General features: G+C 41.6%; 1 protein-coding gene across 7 annotated transcripts in view; it reads left to right on the top strand.

The window, feature by feature from the left end:
- Positions 1-19,178, top strand: part of cmss1 (cms1 ribosomal small subunit homolog) — a 346,949-nt gene extending 327,771 nt beyond the window's left edge. For all 7 annotated transcript variants that reach the window (XM_068041012.1, XM_068041009.1, XM_068041011.1 and 4 more), the window contains 5 exons: positions 634-736; positions 1,983-2,043; positions 3,183-3,270; positions 17,753-17,841; positions 18,952-19,178. In XM_068041012.1, the coding sequence (XP_067897113.1) occupies positions 634-736; positions 1,983-2,043; positions 3,183-3,270; positions 17,753-17,841; positions 18,952-19,035 (425 nt within the window). In that variant the 3' untranslated portion in view covers positions 19,036-19,178. The remainder of the gene's footprint in view (positions 1-633; positions 737-1,982; positions 2,044-3,182; positions 3,271-17,752; positions 17,842-18,951) is intronic.
- The last annotated feature ends 404 nt before the right edge of the window (positions 19,179-19,582 follow it).

Genomic DNA, 19,582 nt, shown 5'->3' with positions numbered 1-19,582 from the left:
CACTATTCTGGGATTTGTACAATCCAATACCTAATTGCCTCCACATCTGTGTAAACATGCTGTCCTTGCTTCATTAACCAAAGAGATAAGGGTGAGACTGGACATGAGACAGGATGCCATAAACTATGGGAACTGGCAGCTTCACTGGCAGTTGCGAGGTTAGGGTGGATGTTTGTGTGGCAATACAATCCAGTTTATTGATCAAGCTATAGGCCTGGAATGTGTCAAGGTAGTGTGAACAATGAGTAATGGTGATTGTATTCTATAAATGTAAACTGCAAACTCTGTTTCACTGAGAAGCTCTTTGGTTGAGCCTGAAGCTTCTCCCTTGCATATGCTTGGTTAAAGCCTTTATTTGCTTTAATCCCGTGGACTCAAGAGTGGTTATATTTTCTCCACAACACAGGGGATTAAATATTTTTAGAATTTTTTAATCTAATTTTTTATTTATATTAAAGCTTTCATGAGTTTTTACTTGAGTTTATAGGTATTTTATTTTATTTTTATTTATTATCTTGAATTTAACAAACTTTTAGCCAGTTTGAAACTTATTTCCATATCATATAGATTTGATAAATATACTCAATGTCTCCTATTTAAAAAGATTGTTGAGTGGTGTCTGTCTATCTACAGTTTGTCCCAAGTGGGTGAAGTTGTGCAGGAACCACACGGAGAACAAATCTGTGCTGATGTTGATAATATGTAGCTCTGCCCTCCGAGCCCTTGAAATGATCAGGTAAAGAAAGAACTTACATGACCTCAGGACATTCAAAGTACCTCACAGCCAACTAATTATTTTTCTCCTGATGTGCAGTTACATTGATAACTAGGCAAATGCTGCAACTAGTTTTCAGATACAAAGTTCCACAAATAGCAAGGACTAGTTTGTCTGTTTTGACGACTTTGAGTGAGGAATAAAACCTGGTAAAGTCATCAGGAGAACAGTCGTCCTCGTCTTCAAATAGTGTCATGGGATAGTCTGTCCACTGAACAAGAAGACGGGCCTCAAAGAGGGCATCGCCAACCATGCAGTGCTTCTCAACAGTGCACTGTCAGTCTAAAATATGTATTCAATACCTGGAGTGGAGTTTGAGCCCACCGCCTTCTGGCTCTGAGTGAAGCTTTTACAAAACTACACCTAGAAGCATTTTTAAATTCGTATAGTTGCTTTTTTTATTGAAGTGCAGTACAATTGTTACATGTCGTTCTGTCAACTTCTTGCACATTCTTCCTTGCAAAATTAAATTTGCTATCTGTTACTGTTTTGTTTTTGTTTTTCCCCCAACACTTCATGGCGAGATGGTGGTTTCCATAAGCAGACTGAATTTTCTCTGAACCCAAACCTGGATATTTAGTCACTGCTGTGAATGAGTTAACTTGACCAGCTTTAGCCTAATTTCCTGTTTGCTGTCCGCAGCTCACTGGTGGCATTTAAATGAGGCTGAATTTCGCTTGGGCCTCGGGTCTGTGTGGAACTGTCGCTCCACTCATTTTACTCACATTTTGGGCACAACTCAAATTTCCTGGCCCTAGTATCATCTCGTTGCCTTACTCTTCATCCTGTCAAGGTAATAATATCTTTCCTATAATCAGTAAAGATAATTAGACCAGACTGTTGGATTGTATATCCCACAGCCAGCTGATATTCAACTCTTACAATCCAGGGTCTGATATGTGACCTCTGCCACATAGTCCTGATCTGTCACTACCAACCAAGGAACTCACCTTCAGGAGGAGCTGGTAGTTTTTGAAAGGGCACTGTTAATGGGAGAAAACTAGAGAAGAAAAGGCAAGTTGTGTTTGGAGAGAAAGAATGTTCACTTCACACAGTGCAAAGTTCTCTGTTATAATAACATGTAGTGTACCTTCCATCCTGTACACTTAACATGCTCACACGACATTCCTCTCTGAGCTTTTCAAATGCCCTTAACCCATTTCAACAGGCCATGACTGCAGTGATTATATCTTGTTTGTTTTGGCAGACTGATGACAGCTTTTAAAGGTGACTGTAAAACTCTAAAATTGTTTGCAAAGCATATAAAGGTAAGCATGAATCTCATTAGAATTTGCATTATTTCAGCTAACTTTTAATAGTGATAGATGATCATGTGGGTTCATTTTACTCTATTTGATGGGACTGAATGTGAACTGGTAAAATAATTTGGCAGCAATTACTTCTCATTTGCAACTAATGGGCACAAACAAAAGAAGCCCTAGCTTTTTTTAAAAACAAAATGTAGTTTAATACAAACATTTTCTCCACTCCATTATAGTCTGTAGAGGAGCCCAACCCGTGCTTAAATGAGCACTTGAAAACACAAACTATTTTGCCAGTTCCTATCAGCGAACAATAAACAAGGTGAATGGAGTAACTGTAATGTTCTCAGTCCATACTTGGTTCAGCTCTGTGTTCCATTTGAAAAGTTAATGTTGGATTGTACAAGTGCCTCAGAAATAAATGTTGCAGTATCTTCCAGACACACAAAAGTAAATTAGTGGTCAGAAAGAATTTAGGAAGTATTCACCCTAAAGGAATTCTTTCCACTTTTTTGAAGCAGCAACTGATAACTAATTTGATGAGAAAATAGTGTGACAATAATAGTGTGAAAGCTTTACTTGACACACTGGGAGGGAAATTGGTCCTCGTCACACTTAGGTAAAAAATATCTTTGGGGGACCGATTTCCAGCCATGAACCTATGTGTCTGTTCTCGCCTGGAAGTGTGGAAGCTGCCAAACTGGGAGCCAAAAACTTCCAAATCTCCAGGGCACCTACCTGAAATGAGCATTCGGCCTCTAGTACATGCCAATCAGGGACACGATGCAGTTTCAGGAAGTTTCTCATCGGCCGTGTAGAGTACATGCCACGTGTGCTCTATTCAGTTTTTCTGGATCTATAGCGACCTGACCAGTGGTCCTCAACAGTTAACTTTTTGTTGCATTTGTTTATGTGGAACCAGGAGGACCAGGAATTCTTCTCCTGACCCCACAACAATCTGTGGGACACTCCTGGCTGCTCCACTTTGTCTCCATACCGACTCATCAGTGTGGCACGTCAGTTAACCCTAATCACTCACCAAGATATTTTTGAATAATGTGTCTGTCTCGATTGTTACAATCCGTATCTGTTCTGTAGCATTACATTTTATTACAGGAGCTAACCCTGTTCCCTTTCTCATGCAGATAGAAGAACAAATAAAATGGCTTGCCAAAGGGGTCATACATCTTGGTGTAGGAACACCAGGAAGGATTAGAAACCTGATAGAGCGAGGTAGAAAATCCTATTTAATTTTCAGCTTGTTTTTATGCCTTCAGTTGATTCGGAGAGTTAATCAGTGGTTATTTTGCATACACTTAACCCTTCCTGTCCAGTGTGTGGTACAGTTATAATTGGCACTCACCTGCCAACTTCCCAGGCTGATCCCTGTGATTTTAACCTGCTCTTCCAAGCAGACGAGAAGCACACCCACCAGAAACCTGTGTGTTCATTCTTTAAATATGCAGACCAGGCCCAACGACTATTTTAACTGCAGGCCTGAGGGGAAGTGTTTGGGCTATTCCACCAGACCAACCAAACGGGAAGATTTCAGACCCGGAGAGGTTAAGTATTTTTTTAAACATTACTTTTGGGACCAGGAGAAGCAGGTGTGCTCCATCAGGCTCCACAAGGAGGGCTAGCAATTCAGCTCTGTGGCACTCATTTCATCGGTGCTAAGGGTGCCATTTTTTGTCTAAAATAGCGTCCACGCCATGCACACACAATTCTGGTGCGGACTGCGCTGGACGCCATTTTGGTAAAGGCCAACCAAGAGGAATCTTTTCTCCACATCGGAAGCGGACATTAGGCAATTAATATATGCAAATAGGGGGCCTAATGCCCACTTCTGCTTCCTCTTGCAACTTTGGTTTGTGCCAGAGGCAGCCAACACCAGTGCTGATTGCCTCAGGGAAACCAACACTGAATTGCACGGAATTTTAAAAACAGTAAGTACTTGCCATAATCACCTCCATTCTTGGTCCTGAAATATCCAATCTCACTCCTGATGCCAGCCTCCAGACACCCCTGAGCTTCCCCTGGACCCCGGCCCTGACCTCCTAGCACCCATTGACAGCACTCCTGTCCCCCAACAATACACCAAACCTCTGCAATTTTCTTCCCTGATCCCTAATAACCCTCCAATTGCACCCCAAGGTCCAGCCTTTGTTCCTCCAGACCCACCCCCACCTGCCCCACCGCAACCTTCCCCAATCGCTTACCTGAAAACTGGTACACAAATCTGCTCTGACTACTGCATCAGCTACATGATAATGAGATCCAAAACCAAAAATCCCAGGCTCCCCTGATATCTCTTCCCTCCTACTTAACCAGCACCGGCCGGCTGACTGATATTGTGCTCTCACCTGCCACGCAGTTAGTGCTTCTTGCCAGTTTTAGGCAGGAAATCTCCCAGGCCACATGCTGCTGCATTCTTTGCTTGCAAGAATTCCCATCCATCATATTCAGAGGCCGGAATCTCAGCCATTAACACAAGAAAAGGCATTGTAAAGAAAGGATCCTTTTGGTCCATTTGCAGCCACACTGAGGTAGAATGGTCAGAGAGAAAGGTGGGGAGGGAATGGTCACTAAAAGGTAGAAGAATGGGTGACAATGAAGAACAAAATAATGAAGGAGAGATAAAAGAGAGGAAATGAATGATGTTATGCCAATGTGCTTTGTTGAAAATTTTCTTTAATCCACTGACTGGAGATCTGAATTAATTTTTTTTAAAAAGACATGTAAAAAGCAAAAGCTACAAGAATGACTTTGCTGGCATGGAAACCTCCTGCTGATTACCATCTACTGCCCTCCCTCAGCTGATGAATCAGTGCTCCACAATGTTGAACACCACTTGAAAGAAGCACTGAAGGTAGCAAGGCCACAGAATGTATTCAGGGTGGGGGACTTCAATGTCCATCACCAAGAGTGGCTCGGTAACACCACTACTGACCAAGCTGGCTGAGTCCTGAAGGACATATCTGCCAGACTGGATTTGCAGCAGGTGGTGAGAAAACTAACAAGAGGAAAAGACCTACTTGTCCTTGTCCTCACCAACTTACCTGTCACAGCTGCATCTGTCCAAAAACAATATTGTGGGAGTGACTACTGCATAGTCCTTGTGGAGACGAAGTCCCGTCTTCATACTGAGGACACATGCCATCGTGTTGTGCGGCATTACCACTGTGCTAAATGGGATAGATTCAGAACAGATCTAGCAGCTCAAAACTGGGCGTCAAGGAGGTGCTGTGGACAGTCAGCAGCAGCAGAATTGTATTCAACCACAATCTGTAACCTTATGGCCTGGCATAATCCTCACTCTACCCTTACCACCAAACCAGGGGACCAATCCTGGTTCAATGAGGCGTATAGGAGAGCATGCCAGGAGCAGCACCAGGCATACCTAAAAATGAGGTGCAAACCTGGTAAAGCTGCAACACAGGACTACATGCATGTTAAGCAGCGGAAGAAGCATGCTATAGACAATGTGAAGTGATCCACAAGCACCGGATCAGGTCAAAGCTCTGCAGTCCTGCCACATCCAGTTGTGAATGGTGGTGGACAATTTACCATCCAACCAGAGGAGGAGGCTCCAAAGATATCCTCATCCTCAGTGATGGGGGAGCCAGCACAATCCAGTGCAAAAGACAAGGCTAAAGCATTTGCAACCATTTTCAGGCAGAAGTGCAGAGTGAATGATCCATCTCACCCTCCTCCTGAGGTCCTCCGCATCATAGATCCCAGTCTTCAGCTAATTCGAGTCACTCCATGTAATATCAAGAAACTGCTGAAGGCACTGGATACAGCAAAGGCTATGGGCCCTGACAATATCCCAGCTGTCGTACTGAACACTTGTGCTCCGGAAATAGCTGCGTCCCTAGCCAAGCTGTTCCGGTACAGCTACAACACTGGCATCTACCTGACAATGTGAAAAATTGCCTAATCCAGCCTATTACCACCCCATCAGTCTGCTCTCAATCATCAGCAAAGTGATAGAAGCTGTCATTGACTGTCCTATCAAGCGACACTTACTAAACAATAACCTGCTCACCAATGCTCAGATTGGGTTCCACCAGGGACATGGCTCCAGATCTCATTACAGCCTTGGTCCAAACATAGACAAAAGAGCTGAATTCCAGAGGTGAGGTGAGAGTTATTGCTCTTGACATCAAGGCAACATTTGACCAAGTATGGCATCAAGGAACCTTAGCAAAGTTGAAGTCAATGGGAACCAGGGATAAACATTCCATTGGTTGGAGTCATACCTAGCTCAAAGGAAGATAGTTGTGGTTGTTGGAGGCCAATCAGCTCAGTCCCTGGATACCGCTGCAGGAGTTCCTCAGGGTAGTGTCCTGGGCCCAACCATCTTCAGCTGCTTCATCAATGACCTTCCCTCCATCTTAAGGTCAGAAGTGTGGATGTTCACTGATGATTTTACGATGTTCAGTACCATTCGCAACTCCTCAGAAATGGAAGCAGTCCGTGTCCATGTGCAGTAAGACCTGGACAACATTCAGGCTAGGGCTGATAAGTGGCAAGTAAAATTCATGCCACACAAGTGCCAGGCAATCATCATCTCCAAAAAAAGAGTATCTAACCATCTCCGCTTGACCTTCAACGCATTACCATCACTGAATCCTGCACCATCAACATCCTTGGACCTGAAACTTAATTGGACCAACCATATAAATACTGTGACTACAAGAACAGGTCAGAGGCTGTGAATTTTGCAGCGAGTAACTCATTTCTTGACTCTCCAAAATCTGTTCACCATCTCAAGGCATGAATCAGGGGGAGTGTGTTGGAATACTCTCCACTTGCCTGGATGAGTATAGCTGTAACACTCAAGAAGCACAACGCCATCCGCGACTAAGCAAACCACTTGATCAGCACCCCATCCACTGCCATAAACATCTCAGTGCACAGTGGCAGCAGTATGTACCATCTTCTGCAAGATGCACTACAGCAACTTGCCAAGGCTCCTTCGACAGCTCCTTCCAAAACTATGACCTCTACCACCTAGAAGGACAAGGGCAGCAGGTGCATGGGAACACCACCAACTGCAAGTTCCCCTCCAAGCCACAAACCATCCTGCCTTGGAACTATATCACCGCTCCTTCACTGTCGCTGGGTCAACATTCTGGAACTCCCTCCCTGTGTGTGTATCGACACCAGATGGACCGCAGCAGTTCATGAAGGCGACTCACTACCACCTTCTCAAGGGCACTTAGGGATGGGCAATAAATGCTGGCCTTGCTAGCAATGTTCAAATCCCATGAATGAATAAATAAAAGTTTTATGTCTCCACTGCCAGTGAAGGAATATTGGCACGCCTACAGTTTATAGTGCAATCCTTGCAGCTATGTTTTTACACATCTTAGGTTTCGAAATTGAGGCTCATTCTTGGGTGTTGTGCCAGACAGAATTGAAGCATTAACTGACTGAAATAGACAAGGCAAAATTAAGTAATGTCTGTATTTCAGTCTATCAAACCTGTACACATAAATTCTGGTCTATTACTATATAATTAGACCCTAAATTATGTGTTTTGTTTCTAATTTTGAATTCAGCATAATTGAATTGTCATTATACATATTGCCTGTGATAGATTTTTCAAGGGAAAACAGATACAGTTGGATTTCCCCAAAAGCCAAAGGGTTATAAAGGACATTTACTGTACTGGTACTTGTGCCTCTCATTTGTCACTTGCAACTGTTTTTGTGTATGTTTGAATTGCTGGTTAGAGAAAGTCTGGAAGCAGATATTTTGTATTCTTCTCTCCTACTGTCACATCATCACAGTATTCCACAACAGTGCCATAATGAAAAAACAGGGTTCAGGGCAGTCTGCAGCTCGAAGAACTTGGGCTCAGAGTTGAAGAGCTGGAGTCTGAGCTTCGGACACTGCAATGCGTTAGGGAGGGAGATAGTTACCTGGATACTTTGTTCCAGAAGGCACTCACAACCCTTAGGTTAAGTACCACAGATTTAGTACGTGGTCAGAGACAGGAGGGTGTGACTATGAATGAGGCAGGTATGGGAATCCAGAATAAAAGCAAAATACTGCGGATGCTGGAAATCTGAAATAAAAACAAGAAATGCTGGAACCACTCAGCAGGTCTGGCAGCATCTGTGGAAAGAGAGGCAGAGTTAACGTTTCGGGTCAGTGACCCTTCTTCGGAACTGACAAATATTAAAAATGCAAGAGATAACAAAGGAGAAGGTGCAGATTGGACAAGGTTAATGGTGTGTTGGTGTGTTCATGGTGTGTTGAAAGACAAAGCATTAGTACAGAATAGGTGTTAACGGACTGAATATTGAACAGCAGCAAGTGCAAACATGAAAAAAAAACAGTGGGTAAGCAAATTGAACAAACTAAGATAAAATGAAATAAATGCAAAAAAAAGGTTGTAAAAAATGTAAAAAAGAAAAAAAGAATCCAGAAGGTAGCACTGGAGGAGTCTTAGCCTTTGCACTTGTCCAACAGATATGAGGTACTTGCAGCCTGTGTGGACTAGAGTAGGGAGGATGAGCAAAATGACCACAGCACTGTGGTGCAGGGTGCCATTCAAGTTGGGGAAATAAAATACAGTGTGGTAGTAGTAGGGGACAATATAGTTAAGGGGACAGATACTGTTCTCTGCAGCTGAGAGTGGGAGTCCCAAAGGCTGCATTGTCCGCCTGGTGCCAGGGTTAAGGACATCTTCTCGGGGCTAGAGAGGAACTTTGAATGGGAGGGGGAGGATCCAGTAGTTGTGGTCCATGTGGATACCAACGACATAGGTAGGCTAAGAGATTCTGCGAATGGAGTATGAGCAGCTAGGGGCTAAATTAAAAAGCAGAACTACAATGGTAATAATCTCTGGATTACTATCTGAACCACAGACAAATTGGCATATGGCAAATGAGATCAAAGAGTTGAATGTGTGGCTCAAAGATTGGTGTGTGAGAAATGGGTTTTGATTCATGGGACTTTGGCACCAGAACTGGGGAAAAAGGAAGCTGTTTGATTGGGACAAGCTTTACTTGAACCGAACCGGGATAGGTATCCTGGCGTGCCAAGTAATTAGGGCTGAAGAAAGGGTTTTAAATGAAATAGTGAGGCGGTAAAGTTCAGGTGAGAGATGTTTAGAAAGTTTAAGAGAAAGAACAAGGCAATAGTGCAGGGCAGTGTTATGGATAATGATGGCCAGAGTGTGTCAGGAAAGGACAGAGTGTACAAATGCAAGAGTGCACCAGCAAATACGGTCAGAGAGGGAGAAATGGTAAAAAGACAGGATTAAAGGGTCTTTATCTGAATGCATACAGCATTTGAAACAAGATGGCACAAATAGAAATAAATAGGTATATGATAGCAATTACAGAGACTCTGTTGCAAGGTGACCAAGACTGGGAACTAAATATTCAAGGGTATTTGACATTTTGGAAGGATAGGAAGAAAGGAAAAGGAGGTGGGGTAGCTCTGTTAATAATAATGGATAATGGGGATCCTGTAGATGTATTATATCTGGACTTCCAGAAGGCATTTGATAAGGTGCCGCACAAAAGGTTAATACACAAGGTAAGATACATGGGGTTAGGGGCAATTTATTAGCTTGGATAGAGGACTGGCTAACCAACAGAAAACAGAGAGTCGGGATAAATGGGTCCTTTTCTGGTTGGCAAGATGTAACTCGTGGGGTGCCACAAGGTTCGGTCCTCAGGCTCCAACTATTTACAATCTATATTAATGACTTGGATGCAGGGATAGAAGGTACTGTAGCCAAATTTGCAAATGACACTAAAATAGGTGGGATAGTAAGTTGCAATAAAAAAATAAGAAATTTACAAATGGATATGGATAGGTTAGGTGAATGGGCCAAAATATGGCAGATGGAGTTTAATGTGGATAAGTGTGAGGTTATCCATTTTGGTTGGAAGAATAGAAAGGCAAATTATTATCTAAATGGAGAGAAACTTCAGAGTGCTTCGGTGCAGAGGGATCTGGGTGTCCTCGTGCATGAGGCACAGAAAACTAGTTTGCAGGTACTGCAGGGGATAAGGAAGCCAAGTGGAATTTTGACATTTATTGCTAAAGGAATAGAGTATAAAAGTAGGAAAGTGTTGCTGCAACTGTACAAAGCATTTGTGAGAGCGCACCTGGAGTATTGTGTACAGTTTTGGTCTCCTTACTTGAGGAGGGATGTAGTTGCATTGGAGGCAGTTCAGAGGAGGTTCACTAGATTGATTCCAGAGATGAGGGGTTTGTTTTATGAAGAGAGATTGAGCAGTTTAGGTCTTTACTCTCTAGAGTTTAGAAGAATGGGAGGAGATCTACTTGAGGTATATGATGTGGACGTAGAGAGGATGTTTCCTCTTGTGGGGCAATCTAGAACGAGAGGTCATAGTTTTAGGATAAGGGGTAGCAGATTTAAAACAGAGATGAGGAGAAATTACTTCTCTCAAAGGGTCGTGTGTCTGTGGAATCACTACCCAGAGTGTAGTGGGTGCCGGGACATTGAGTAAATTTAAGGAGGAGATAGACAGATTTTTAATTAGTAATGGGTTGAAGGGTTATGGAGAACGGGTAGGAAAGTGTTGAGGCCAAGATGAGATAAGCCATGATCGTATTGAATGGCGGAGCAGGCTCGAGGGGCTGAATTGCCTACTTCTGCTCCTAGTTCTTATGTTCTTAAGTTCTCTTATGTTCTTAATAAAGGATGAGATCAGTACAATAGTGAGATATGATCTTAGCTCAGAATATCAAGATATTGCATCAGTTTGGGTGGAGATAAGAAACAGCAAGGGAAAGAGGTTACTGGCGGAAATAGTTTATAGGCCTCCTAACATTAGCTGCATTGTAGAACAGTATAAATCAAGAAATAATGGGGGTTTGTAGGAACGGTACTGCAATAATCATGGGTGATTTTAATCTTCATATAGATTGGAAAAATCAAATTGGCAAAGATAGCCTTGAGGTCGAGTTCATAGAAGGTATTCAGGACAGTTTTTTCGAAGAATATGTTGTGGAACTAACCAGGGAACAGGCTATTTTAGACTAGGTAACCTGTAAGGAGACATGATTAATTAAAGATCTCCTAGTAAGGGATCCTCTTGGGAAGAGTGATCATCCCATGACAGAATTGCACATTCAGTTTGAAGGTGAGAAACTTGGGTCTGAAACCAGTGTTTTAAACTTAAATAAAGGCAATTACAAAGGTATGAAGATAGAGTTGTCTAAAGTGGACTGGGAAATAGGTTAAAAGGCAAGATGGTAGAGGAGCTATTTCTTAACTCTCAATAAAGATATATTCCATTGAGAAAGAAAGACTCTGTGAGAAGGATAAACCATCTGTGGCTAACTCAGGAAGTTATGGATGATATCAAATTGAAAAAGTCTTATAATTCTCTGAAGATTAGTGGTAGGCCAGAAGATTGGGAAAGTTTTAGAAACCAGAAAAAGATGTCCAAACAAATAATACTGAGAAATTAGAACATGAGAGTAAACTAGCAAAAAATATAAAAACAGACAGTAAGAGCTTCTACATGTATATATAAAAAGGAAGAGAGTAACTAAAGTAAACATTGGCCTTTTAGAGGATGAGACTGGGGAATTAATAGTAGAAAACAAGGAAAACAAGGCAGAGATTTTGAACAAATATTTTATATCTGTCTTCACAGTAGAAGACACTAAAAGCATTCCAATAATAGTAGAAAATCAAAGGGCAAAATGGAGGGAGGAACTTCAACAAAACAATATTGTCAGAGAAATAGTACCAGGAAAGCTAATGGGACCAAAGGCTGACAAATTCCCTGGACCTGATGGGCTGCATCCTAGGGTCTTAAAAGAACTGGCTGCAGAGATAGTGGATGTGCTGGTGTTAATTTTCCAAAATTCTCTAGATTCTGGAAAGGTTCCATCAGACTGGAAAATAGCAAATGTAACCCCTCTATTCAAGAAGGTGGGGAGGCAGAAAACAGGTAACTGTAGGTCAGTTAGCTTGACATCTGTCATGGGGAAGGTGTTAGAATTGATCATTAAGGAGGCTATAGCTGGGCACATAAAAAAAACACAAGGTAATCGGGACTAGGGAATGAAAGGGAGATCATTTTTAACCAATTTTTTGGAGTTCTTTGAAGGAGTAACGTGACGTGGATAAAGGGGAGCCTGTTGAAGTACTGTACTTGGATTTCCAGAAGGCATTTGAAAAGGTGCCACATAAAAGGTTATTGCGCAAAGTAGGAGGCCATGGTGTAGTGGGTAACATATTAGCATAGATAGAAGATTAGTGGTAGGCCAGAAGATTGGGAAAATTTTAGAAACCAGCAAAAAATGTCCAAACAAATAATACAGAGAAATTAGAACATGAGAGTAAACGAGCAAAAAATATAAAAACATTAAAAAAAAAGAGCTTCTACAAGTGTACATAAAAAGGAAGAGAGTAGCTAAAGTAAACATTGGCCCTTTAGAGGAAGAGACTGAGGAATTAATAATAGAAAAGAAGGAAATGACAGAGATTTTGAACAAGTATTTTGTATCTGTCTTCACAGTAGAAGACACTAAAAGCATTCCAATAATAGTAGAAAATCAAAGGGCGAAAGGCTGGCTGGCAGAAAACGGAGAGTATGCATAAATGGGTCCTTTTCTGATTGGCAGGATGTGACGAGTGGAGTCTCGCAGGGGTCTGTGCTGGGGCCTCAACTTTTTACAATTTATATCAATGATTTAGATACAGGGAGCGATGGCATGGTAGCTAAATTTGCAGATGACACAAAGATAAGGAGGAAAGCATGTTGTGTAGAGGACATAAGGAAGTTGCAGACCGATATAGATAGATTAGATTAGATTAGATTAGATTAGAGATACAGCACTGAAACAGGCCCTTCGGCCCACCGAGTCTGTGCCGAACATCAACCACCCATTTATACTAATCCTACACTAATCCCATATTCCTACCAAACATCCCCACCTGTCCCTATATTTCCCTACCACCTACCTATACTAGTGACAATTTATAATGGCCAATTTACCTTTCAACCTGCAAGTCTTTTGGCTTGTGGGAGGAAACCGGAGCACCCGGAGGAAACCCACGCAGACACAAGGAGAACTTGCAAACTCCACACAGGCAGTACCCGGAATCGAACCCGGGTCCCTGGAGCTGTGAGGCTGCGGTGCTAACCACTGCGCCACTGTGCCGCCCATAGGTTGAGTGAGTGGGTAAAAATATGGCAGATGGAGTATAATGTGGGAAAATGTAAAGTTGTTCACTTTGGCAGGATGAATAAAAACGCAGAGTATTACTTAAATGGACAATGACTGCAGAATTCTGAGGTCCAGAGAGATCTAGGTGTTCCAGTGCATGAGTCACAAAAAGTTAGTCTCAAGGTACAGCAAGTAATAAAGAAGGCGAATGGAATGCTATCCTTTATTATGAGAGGAATTGAAAATAAAAGTAAGGATGTTGTGCTTCAGTTATACAGGGCATTGGTGAGACCACATCTCAATACTGTGTGCAGTTTTGGTCTCCATATTTAGGAAGGATGTAAATGCTTTGGAGGCGGTTCAGAGGAGGTTTACTAGATTGATGCCTGGAATGAGTGGTTGTCTTATGAGGAAAGGTTGGCCAGATTGGGCTTGTTTTCACTGGAGTTTAGAAGAGTGAGGGGAGACTGGATTGAAGTATATAAGATCCTGAACAGTCTTGACAAGGTGGATGTGGAAAGGATGTTTCCGCTTGTGGAGAAGTCCAGAACTAGGGGGCACAGTTTTAAAATTAGGGATTGCCCTTTTAGGACAGAGTTGAGGAGAAGTTTTTTCTCTGAGGGTTGTGTGGCTATGGAGCTCTCTGCCTCAGAGGGGGGTGGAGGCGGGGTCATTGAATAATTTTAAGGCAGGGTAAATAGATTCTTGTTAGGCAAGGGAATCAACGGTTATCGGAGGTAGATGGGAGTGTGGAACTCAGGACACAAACAGACCAGCTATGATCTTATTGAATGGTGGAGTACGCTAGAGGACCGAATGGTCTTCTGCTCCTCAGTATGTATGAATAGAGGATTGGCTAACTAACAGGAAAGAGATTGTCAGGATAAATGGGTCATTTTCAAGTTGGCAAACTGTAACTAGTGGAGTGCCACAGGGATCAGCGCTGGGGCTCAACTATTTACGATCTATATTGTGTTGTATTGTAGCCAAATTTGTGAATGATACAAAAATAGGTAGGAAAACAAGTTGTGAGGAGGACACAAAGGCTGGAATTTTATGAGTGCTGCGGCGTTCCCGACAGCAGGACTGGAAGTTGGCATAACTTCCGCTTCCACAGTATTTCCTGTTTCACACACGATTTTATATTGTTACCACCACGGCGAGAGCAATGCACTGTCAATTCAGTCCTGTCACTCCACAGGTCACAGCATATTATTAAGCTTTCACACCCAATTGGAAAACAGCCAAATTAAACACTCTAGTAACCCCAGAATGAAACTGACCAAACCAAGTATCTTTAGACAACAACAAATTAACTATTTATTAGTAAAACTAAATATTAAACACCACTAAGATAAACCTATGTTTAAAGACCTTATAACTTCTTATTTTAATCTAACACCCCCATTCACACACATACACTCAAAAATAACAGTAGTTAACCGCGTTTTAAAAGTGGAGTTTTTTAAAAATTAGCTGTCTCTTACGAATAAATAAATAAGTTTTTGTGGATTATGTTCCTGGTGGATGAGGTATTCTAATGTGGAAATAGTCAAAGGCCACTCAAAGCCTTCATGTGGATTTGATGAAAATAGTCCTTCAGTAGATAGGCATTCAACTCTTCGGCTGCAGCAAGCATTAAACAGTTCTTTGAAAGATGAACACAACAATACAAATGGTTTCTTGAAAAAGAAGGCTTTTCTTTTTTACTCAGGGAATTAACTCTGCCCTGTAGCTCCTTGTAGAAATTCTGTTGAGAGAGAATAAACAGCTCCTTTCTCTTCAGTACGCCTCACTGGAAAGTCTGGTTCAAACCTTTTTTTGCCATTTTATACACACAGTCAAGTGGAAACATTACCATGTGACCTCTCTCTCTCTCCTGTTGTTGCTCAGGGTAACAAAAATGCAGCTGTGGCACACTGTGTCCCCAGAACTTTCTCTCCCTTAAAGGTGCACTGTTTTTAACAGAGTCTTAAAAGCATACACACTGTTTTTAATCCGAGGAGAAAAATAAATACAAGTCCGTGACAATATGTAAATGAACTGTGCGGTGACTGGCATTGGAGACATGTAGGATCATGCGGTGGGGGCAGCCTTTTATTGGTCGAACCCGCCGTCACCTTGATCACCACAGATATAAAACATTCTGTGCTTTCAGCCTGAAGGATCAACAGCCTTCCTTTCATCAACTGTAACTTTTGGGGTACCACGCAGTGCTGGGGCCTCAATTATTTACAATCTATACGAATGACTTGGATGAAGGGACTGAGTGTATTGTAGCCAAATTTGCTGATGATACAAAGATAGGTGGGAAATCAAGATGTGAGGAGGACAGAGAGAGTCTGCAAAGTAATATAGATAGGTTAAGTGACTGGGCAACAATTTGGCAGATGGAGTATAATGTGTGAAAATGTGAGGTTGTCCACTTTGGGAGGAAGAATAGAAAAGCAAAATATTATTTAAATGGAGGGAGACTACAAAATGCTATGATACTGAGAGATCTGGGTGTCTTCTTATATGAAACACGTAAAATTAGCATGCAAGTAATTAGGAAGGCAAATGGAATGTTGACCTTTATTGCAAGGGGGTTGGTGTATAAAAGTAGGGAAGTCTTGTTATAACTGTACAGGGTGTTGGTGAGACCACACCTAGAGTACTGTGTACAGTTTTGGTCGTCTCATTTAAGAAGGCAGTTCAGAGAAGGTTCACTAGTTTGATTCCTGGGATGAAGGTCGTATGAGGCAAGGTTGAGCCTATACTCATTGGAGTTTAGAAGAATGAGGGAGTGATCTTATTGAAACATAAGATTTTGAGAGAGCTTGACAGGGTAAGATGTTGAGATGATGTTTCCCCTCATGGGGGAATGTAAACTAGGGAGCACAGTTTCAGAATAAGGGGTCTCCCTTTTAAGACATAATGGGGTATAATGTGGGAAAATGTGAAATTGTCCATTTTGGCTGGAAGAATAAAAAAGAAGCATATTATCTAAATGGTGAAAGATTGCAGAGCTCTGAGATGCAGAGGGATCTGGGTGTCCTAGTGCATGAATCGCAAAAGGTAGTATGCAGGTACAGCAAGTAATTTGGAAAGCTAATAGAATGTTATCATTTATTGCGAGGGGAATTGAATACAAAAGTAGGGAGGTTATGCTTCAGTAATACAGGGCATTGGTGAGAACACATCTGGAGTACTGTGTACAGTATTGATCTCCTTATTTAAGGAAGGATGTAAATGTGTTGGAAGCAGTTCAGAGAAGGTTTACTAGACTATATACCTGGAATGGGCGGATTATCTTATGAGGAAAGGTTGGACAGGCTAGGCTTGTAACCGCTGGAGTTTAGGAGAGTAAGAGGTGACTTGATTGAAATATATAAGATCCTGAGGGGTCTTGACAGGGTGGATGTAATGGGGAGGCGATGGCATAGTGGTATTGTCACTGGACTAGTAACCCAGAGACCCAGGGTATTGCTCTGGGGACACGGGTTCAAATCCCACCACAGCAGAAGGTGGAATTTGAATTCAATTAATAAATCTGGAATTAAAAAGCTAGTCTAATGGCCATGAAACTATTGTCGATTGTTGTAAAAACCCATCTGGTTCACTAATGTCCTTTAGGGAAGGAAATCTGCTGTCCTTACCTGGTCTGGCCTACATGTGACTCCAGACCCACAGCAATGTGGTTGACTCTTACATGCCCTCTGAAATGGCCTAGCAAGCCACTCAGTTAGGGCAATTAGGGCAATAAATGCTGGCCTGGCCAGCGACGCCCACATCCCATGAATGAATTTTTTAAAATGTGGAACGGATGTTTCCCCTTGTGGGAGAATCTAGAACTAGCGGTCACAATTTAAAAATAAGGGTCGCTCATTTAAGACAGAGATGAGGAGAAATTTTTTTCTCTGAGGGTTGTGAGTCTTTGGAACTCTCTTCCTCAAAAGGCAGTGGAAGCAGAGTCTTTGAATATTTTTAAGGCAGAGGTAGATAGATTCTTGATAAGCAAGGGGGTGTAAGGTTATTGGGGGTAGGCGGGAATGTGGAGTCGAGGTTACAGTCCGGTCATCCATGATCTTATTGAATGGCGGAGCAGGCTCGAGGGGCCGAGTGGCCTACTCCTGCTCCTAATTCATATGTTCGTATGAATCTCTTCTCACAGAGGGTCATTAATCTTTGAAATCCTATATCCCAGAGAGCAATAAAGGCTGGGCCATTGAATATTTTCAAGGCTGAGTTAGACAGATTTTTGATCTACAAGCAAGTCAAAGGTTATGGGTAACAGGCAGGAAAGTGGAGTTGAGACAGTAATCAGATCAGCCATGAATTGAATGGTGGAGCAGGCAGAAGAGGCTGAATGGCCTACTCTTGCTCCTATTTATAATGTTCTTATGATATTATGATGTCACTAGATAGAAACTGCAAACTTACATAAGGGACAATTATATTAAAATTAATCTGTTCCCAAAACTACTAGCAGTTCAATACTGAAGTGATGACAATGATAACTAAGGATTATGAATGTTAACTCTTCCCTGTTGTCCAGACGGACTCAGTCTACAGTCTCTGAAGTACGTAATCCTTGACTGGAATTGGCGGGATCAGAAGCTGAGAAGATTAATGGATATTCCAGAGGTATTTATGACTTACCAAACTACCCATGAACAGACATGTTTATATCTAAGTGTGAATTAAATATCTGCCTACAACATCATCTAATATTTCCCAATTTAATATAAGTATCACATTCATATGTCAGCCTGTCTCGACTGTAGATGAATTAGATCCAATTAAGTGAGTGGTCTAGAACTTATTTGAAAAGGTTAGTCATATTTATAACCATAAGTAGATCTGAAACATAAATTAACATCTGGGACAATTTACTGCTGTAGAAATAATTATTCAACAAGCATGACTAGCTCATGAAGCCCGAAATCATGATTTGTTTTATATTTCAGTGCAGCTGATGAATCAATCCATAGCAAAAATCTAAATTGAGATGCCCAAGATTTGTTACATGAAGAATATGGTGCATCTTACTATGGTGTTAAGTTAAAAGACCTTTCCAATGAATCACCAATCTCATCTTAAAGCCATTTTAATGCAGGGTATTTTGTAAAGGAAATGCTCCATTGAGTCAACCGGTCATTTTTTATGCAATGGAATGAAAATTGGGCAAGTTCTACAATGGGTGGGCAGCCTGCTCTGCCCAGCAGGTGAAGCTGAAAATCTCTTATAAATCACAATATCACTCCTGACAATTTAGGAGGAGTGGTTGCTGATCAAAGCATTTAATCCGAAAGTCCATGCATCATCTCAGGATCAATAGATTTGAAATAGATGCTGGTTTGTGTCAGTGCCGGTACTTGCCAGAGAGGCTTTTTTAAGTTAAGAAAACTAAGTCAAGTGAAGGAACTTGGATTCACAGAAGTTTATAGCATTTGTTTTCTAAGTCAAAGCATTGCTGAGCAACTTTCTGACATGTAATAGAACTGCTCGGGAATATCTGAATTAGATTTCAAAAACTGAGATAACACTCTCAATAAGTAGCTAATGTATACTTTCTTTATAGATATATGTATATATTATGTGGCCCAATCATTCTTAGCATATATACTTGTATAAATTGAACTAATCATTCACTGTATATATTTTATCTTATTGAAACTGATCATTTTTTGTATAAGGTTAGAAGCAAATACCCTGTATATAATTCAGAGCTAAATCATATTCTGTATATTTTAGGTGAAACAGGAAACACTGAAGCTGCTGGAAACGAGTGTCATACCTGCCTGTAAAAGTGGATCTGTGAAACTTGGCATCTTCTAATATCAATTATTCTCTGCCAAAGATAGACCTTCTTTGTTGGTTTCCCCCTATTTAGAAACAGACATTCTGACAAATATGACAGTTTGTTATTTTAAATTGAATACTTAATCCTAAATGTAATAAAATGTGTAACATTCTTAGTAGATTGTCTGATTTTATAATCTTTTTACTCTTTGTAAAAGTGCATTTGGTTTTATCTTCAAGCCTTATTTGTGAGATTCTTTCTTTCTTTCTTTCTTCTTCTTTCTTTTGGGCCTCCTTATCTCGAGAGACAATGGATACGCGCCTGGAGGTGGTCAGTGGTTTGTGAAGCAGCGCCTGGAGTGGCTATAAAGGCCAATTCTGGAGTGACAGGCTCTTCCACAGGTGCTGCAGAGAAATTTGTTTGTTGGGGCTGTTGCACAGTTGGCTCTCCCCTTGCGCCTCTGTCTTTTTTCCTGCCAACTACTAAGTCTCTTCGACTCGCCACAATTTAGCCCTGTCTTTATGGCTGCCCGCCAGCTCTGGCGAATGCTGGCAACTGACTCCCACGACTTGTGATTGCATG

Source organism: Heterodontus francisci, chromosome 10, assembly GCF_036365525.1.
Source record: "Heterodontus francisci isolate sHetFra1 chromosome 10, sHetFra1.hap1, whole genome shotgun sequence".
Classification (NCBI taxonomy): Eukaryota; Metazoa; Chordata; class Chondrichthyes; order Heterodontiformes; family Heterodontidae; genus Heterodontus; species Heterodontus francisci.
This window is presented reverse-complemented; position numbering and strand designations above follow the sequence as displayed.